This window comes from Chrysochloris asiatica, unplaced genomic scaffold (genome assembly GCF_000296735.1).
Source record: "Chrysochloris asiatica unplaced genomic scaffold, ChrAsi1.0 scaffold00115, whole genome shotgun sequence".
NCBI lineage: Eukaryota > Metazoa > Chordata > Mammalia > Afrosoricida > Chrysochloridae > Chrysochloris > Chrysochloris asiatica.
In genome coordinates, this window is record NW_006408633.1 from 6,781,569 (window position 1) to 6,787,718 (window position 6,150).

Sequence of the window (6,150 nt, forward strand, 5' to 3'; positions counted from 1 at the left end):
TTCGAACCACTGACCTTAAGGTTCGCAGCCCGATTCGTAACCACTACGGTACCAGAGCTCCTTAAAAGATGTTTACCTGTGGTTTATTAACTATGCAAAGACTTTTGACTGTGTTGAACAAGACATGGATACCATTGTGAAGAATGGGTATTCCAGAAGACTTACTTGTGCTCATGAGGAACCTGTACATAGAACAAGAGGCAGTTGTTAGAACATAGCAAGGGCATATTAAAGAGTTCAAAATTAGAAAAAGAAGAAGAAAAAAATGCGCAGTGTTGTATCCTTTTACCATATTTATTCAATCTGTATGCTAAGCAAATAACCCAGAAGCTGGATTATATGAAGAAGACATTGCATGAGGATTAAAGGATGACTTAATAACAACCTGTGATATGCAGATAATGACTTTGCTTGCTGAAAGTGAAGAGGACTTAAAATACTGATGGAGATCAAAGACTACAGCCTGCAGTATAGACTGAACTTCATTGTAAAGAAAACAAAAATCCTTACCTCTGGGCTAATAAATAACATCATGATAAATGGAGAAAAGATTGAAGTCCAAGATTTCACTTTACTTGGACCCATAATCAACACTCATGGAAGCAGCAGTCAAGAAATCAAATGGCATATTGCATTAAGCAAATCTGCTGCAAAGATCACTTTAAAGTTTTCAACAGCAAAAATATCAGTTATATGAGGACTAAGATGTGTCTGACCCAAACTGTGGTATTTTCAGATATGCATGTGAAGTCCTGGTGTGATACTATGTTGTTGTTGTTGTTAAGTGCTGTTGAGTCGGTTCCGACCCATAGCGACCCTGTACAGGGTTTCCGAGGGTGTAAATCTTTATGGGAGTAGAAAGCCTCATCTTTCTCCCACGGAGCAGCTGCTAGTTTCGAACCGCTGACCTTAAGGTTCGCAGCCCCATTCGTAACCACTAACTATAGGATAAGCACATAAGGACGGTGGTTCAAACCCACCAGCTGCTCCTTGGAAATCCTATGCAGGGTCACTATGAATTAGAACCAACTGGATGGTACTTAACAATAACGTATGTATGTGAAAGTTGAAAAACATAAGAGAATCCATGTATTTGAATTATGGTGTTGGAGAACAATATTGGAAGTACTACGGACTGCCAGAAGAACAAACAAATATGTGCTAGAAGAAGTACAACCCTAGAAGCCAGAATAGTGAGACAAAGTTTCATACTTAAGACATGTTATCAGGAATGACCAGTATCTGGAGAAGGACATCAATCATGCTTGATAAGTCCTTCCACGAAAAAGTGGAAGACCTCCAATTTGATGGATCGACATTGTGGCAAAGCAATAGGCTCAAACTTAGCAACAATTGTGAGAATGGTGCAGGGCTGGGCAGTGTTTGGCTCTATTGTACATAGAGTCACTATGAGTTGAAACTGACTCTATGGTACATAACAGCCGCACAAGTGCCTGGAAACATAAAAAATGCTTGCCTCTATTGAATAAAAGAGGTCTTTTCACTCTAAACCTTGTCATATTTTTTTGGAAAAAAATTTAACCGTATGCATTCATTATACTTAAAAAACAGTTAACATATTTCAATTATGAACTTGGAAAAGGTAAAAGAGTTGTTATATATTTTTAATTGTGAGAGAAAAGCAGCATTTTATGTGGATTGTGTGTTTTGGGAGAAGGGTTTTGAACAACAATGCAGGGTATAATTCTGCCTCTTCATCTCACTGAAGGATAATTCTGTCAATTGTTAGTAAAATATACTTGGATGTAAAAGAGGGATTTGAGAGATTCCTGTTTATTAAGTTAGGGAACGTTTGATGATTTAATAAAATTAGGGAACATTTGTCACTCCCAGATTAGGGAGAAATACAGAGAAAACCAAAGGGAACAAATGTGGTCAGAAAAAAAAAAAGCTAGTTCCTGTCCAATCAGTGCCACAAACAGTCTATGCTCCAGGAGAGCGTTGTCACAGAGGTTTGGTCACACACAGAGTATCCTGAGCACCCAGTTGCTGAAAGTTTCCTTTTCATTGCTTCTCAGGTGAGACCTGTATGCAGCTGGACCCCCGGATATCCTGGCAGGAAGTTCATGCTCTGAAATGGTTCCTGGCTAAGAATTCAAGTAGAGTCAGGCTGGGGGGATCCTTGTCAGATGGCACTGGGGGCAAAAATCCTTTCTTGAAAGCCTCACACCAGGGACTGTTGCCCCTTAATACTGTGAGGAGGCAGGAGCCTGTGTAATGGTAACTCTCTGGAGCCCAACTGTAAGTCTTTTGCTTAGAGCGAAGTTGTTGTTGTTAAGTACCACTGAGTCGATTCCGACCCATAGCGACCCTGTACAGGGTTTCCAAGGAGCAGCTGTTTGAACCTTGCAGTTCAAACGACTTTGCAGTCTGACACATTAGCCCACAGCGCCACACGAGGACTCCTTAGAGCTAAGTAGGGACAGTAAACTTGGAAGCCCTCAGGAGCTAGACTGTTGTTGCTAAGTGCTGTGGAGTGGGTTCCAACTCTTAGCGACCCTGTATAGGGTTTCCGAGGAGCAGTTCGACTCAATGGCACTTCATAACAACAACAACACCTTGCAGTTCAAACCGACCTTGCGGCCCTGCCCCAGCCCATTGTCCCACAGTGCCACAGCAGGATTCCACAAAAACACTATTGTTACTGTTGTTAAGTGCTGTAGATTTGATGGATGCATAGCGACTTTGTTTCAGAGAAGCGGCTGTTGAGCTGAAACTGCCAATTTTGCAGTTCAAACTGATTGTGCAGTCCAGCGCATTAACCCACAGCGCCGCACTAAGATGCTCCCCCCAAATAAATAAATATATAAAAATCTGGACCGCTTAATGAATTTGCATGTCCGTAGAGCACTAGAGAGCATTAGAAACCCTATAGGACACAGCTCTACTCTGACACACATGGGACTAGGTCGGTAACTTTAAAATATTTGAAGTGTGAACTTCGGCGAGCTGGGAAAGTATTTTCTGATTAAAGATACTCAGATTCAGGCGTTCAAAGTAGTACAACTGCTAGTTTGTGACCCCATGCCTGTCTTGGCTTAGTATCTGTATCTCCCTCGGGGCTCCAACCTGAAAGCACAGGATTAGAGGAGAAACAGCTCCTTCCAGGGATGATCCCCAGTATCAGGGAGCCCAGATGTGGCTCAGAAGTGGCTCAGAGCCCCTTATTGGCTATATTTTCTTTCTATCAGAAAGGAAGTTGTTGCGCTCGGAGTGCTGCCTTCTAGGCGAGTGGAAGCTGGACAGGTGTAGACGAGAGGAGGTAAAGCTCCCAGATACCCGGAGCTGGAGCTCCGCCTATGGCCCCGCCTCATCTCGCCCCGCCCCGTGCTCTAGGAGTGTCTATCCTGCTCCCACCCCTCACTGAGTCCCGGGACCCCGGGCAGAAGTTGTTGTGTGGCTGCTGCCTTGCTTCTGGCCACCGGCATCACTTGCTGCAGAGGGCCCAGATCCCGTCTCCCATCCTGGGTCTCCTGTCCGACCAGCCCTGCACACAGGACTATCCGCTGCTGGGCTGGGGCTGGGGCATCCTTGCCTGCCCGGCAAGCTCCGGGGTGCGGCGCTGCGGCGCACGTCCCGCCTCTGCCTTAGTCTTGGGGCAGGCGGAGAGAGATCGGGCTCTTGAATTGTGGGCGCTGCGCCTGGCGCAAAGTGCAGGATGGAGCGCAAAGTCCTCCTGGCCATCGCACTGTGGCTGTGCATGCAGAGTCGGGCTACTACCATGGGTAAGGAGCCTACTCCCTGAAAGGGAGGAGGAAAGGTGGGATGTGTGTGGAGAGATGTGGATCTGGGAGGATGTGGAGGCTTCCCTCTAACTTCGAATCTTGGAGTTGAAGTGTGGAAAGGGACTTGACACTTCATACTGTTTATTTATCAGTGAGACTCAGAGACTGGCCCAGGAAACTGAGACTCAATGACTGGCCCAGGATTCCCCAGAGAGTTTGTGGTCGCCCGAGTTCTAACCTGGTTCATTTTCCAAGGTCTGGTCTCCTGCAGAGGCCCACTGGAGAATGCCCAGCGAGCCGACGCACCCTCGGGCTCCCGGGGGGCGAGGTTGGGAAGGTGCCTCAAGCAGGGGTGCAGGAGGTGTCCCTGCAGCCAGGAACAGGCGGTGAAAGTCTGGGCTGCACCCTTCATCCAAACCCTGGGCACGGGTAGGCATCAGGGAGCACCAGCCCGGAGGCTCGGAGTGCAACGTGCACTCAGCTCTACCTCGGGCTAGAGTGGAGCGGGGATCCGGGCCAGTGTTCTTCTTAATTCACAGGCACAACCAGTAAAGAGTGGCATCCAGGGAAGGGGAATCTTTCTTTTTTTCCTTCAGTGGTGCAGGGTTCAACTGCCCCTGGCGAGATGGTGGTGGTTATGTGCCGTGGAGTTCGTTCCCGACTCATAGCGACCCTGTACAGGGTTCTGTATAGGGTTTCCGAGGCTGTAAATCTTTATGGGAGCAGAAAGCCTTATCTTTCTCCTGTGGAACAGCTGGTAGTTTCGAACTGCTAATCTTGCGGTTCGCAGCCCGATTCGTAAGAGAGAAGGTGGGGGAAAATTGGGCTTGACTCTGGGGTTTACCCAAATGTCTCTAAGTGACAGTCACCTTAAGTAAAACAGTTTTTATGTTTGTTTAAAGTGCTTTGTCCCTGTGATAAGCGCAGGAGTTGAGCGATAAACTAGAAGTTTAAACCCTGAAGTTTAAGCCCTGAAGAGCGCTCTGAACTTGGTACCCAGTTCTAGTGCTGCTCCCTAACATTTCGGTGTCAAAAAACATAAGGAACACAGGCGCGGTTGATGCCTTTTTTCTTTTTTAAAGTTTCCCAGATAATATTCCTTCTCTGTAACCATTATTTGTTCATATTCAGATTCCATGAAGTCAGAAAGGAAAAAAAAAAAGTTTAGGGAAAGAGTCACCTGTCTTTTAAGACTCTTCTAAAAGAGTCACCTGTCTTTAAGACTCTTCTACTCACTGTAGCGAGATCATCTGTCGCCAGTGACTGAATTTTCCTAATAATAACTTGGTTCACCAGGCTATGGGCCATCCTGAAAAGGGCCCTCTCCCCGCACCTCTATGGGCAGAGAATGCAGGACTGGACCATGTGGTTGCTCTGTATTCCACAAAGATGTGAGCTACTTTTAAGCCTGCAGTGTTTCCTAGCTCAGTGGCAGTAATGGTACTAGAGTTGCCCTGAATAATGGTGAGGTTGCCCTTTTGGATTATGTGGCTTACTTAATTGGATTGGGCTATAATTGGTGCCATCAAACTCTAAAGACAGAGACACTGTTGTTTTTCCTTCCTGTGTTTGAGCTGGAAGGGGTAATAGTGCACAAACTAATTAATATTGGTTATGGGACTTGAACATAGAAGGGCTTTTTATTGAGCAGAAGGATATGTATCGCTTAGGCATTTTTGCAGGACCTTCTGAAGAACAGAACTCAAACATACCAATGAATGAAGCTTAATGGGGAAAAAAAGAGCCTTGGTCTTCAGATAATGAATTTGAAGTTATTATTATTGATAGCGTTGTTGAATAGATTTTTGTTGTAGATGTCTCTAGAACAGTATGGTGTTGTCCTGGCTTCCTTCTTTTTTCAAAAAAAAAAAAAATGTGCATAGGAAATTGTATCTAAAGTATGAGATAATTTGTGACAATACTTTATGATATATCTTTTAAAAAAATAAAGTCTCTTGGTGGTGGCAGGGAGCTTGGCTTATTTTGAGCTTGCTCATTTAATACTATTTTACTCTTTGAATGTGTCCAAATAATGGCTTCTATTTGGATCACAGTGCAAGTTGTATTGCGGCTTTCAATGTGTTTTTCAACCTAGTGTTTTCCAGTGAAGTTTGAAATTTGTGCTTATATAAATATATTTTCATTCTCATTTTCTTGCACAAAGTGGGACTCTATTTTTGTAAGGCATTTCTTTTTATTTTTAAACACTTCACTTTATCGTTTACATACTTTGAGGGCAGTTATTTTCCACATATTGAAAAGTATGAATTGCAAAGTGCTGTACTAGCTACAAGGAGCTCTGGTAGCATAGTGGTTACGATTCAGGCTGTGAACCGCAAGGTCAGCAGTTTGAAATTACAGCTGTTCCGTGGGAGAAAGATGAGGCGTTCTGCTCCTGTAAAGA

The 6,150-nt window shown here is 44.7% G+C and overlaps 1 protein-coding gene across 1 annotated transcript in view; it reads left to right on the plus strand.

The window, feature by feature from the left end:
• Window positions 1–3,631: 3,631 nt before the first annotated feature.
• Window positions 3,632–6,150, plus strand: part of KDR (kinase insert domain receptor (a type III receptor tyrosine kinase)) — a 63,132-nt gene continuing 60,613 nt past the window's right edge. The window contains exon 1 of the mRNA XM_006868054.1: window positions 3,632–3,746. Coding sequence (XP_006868116.1) covers window positions 3,680–3,746 — 67 coding nt within the window. The 5' untranslated portion in view covers window positions 3,632–3,679. The remainder of the gene's footprint in view (window positions 3,747–6,150) is intronic.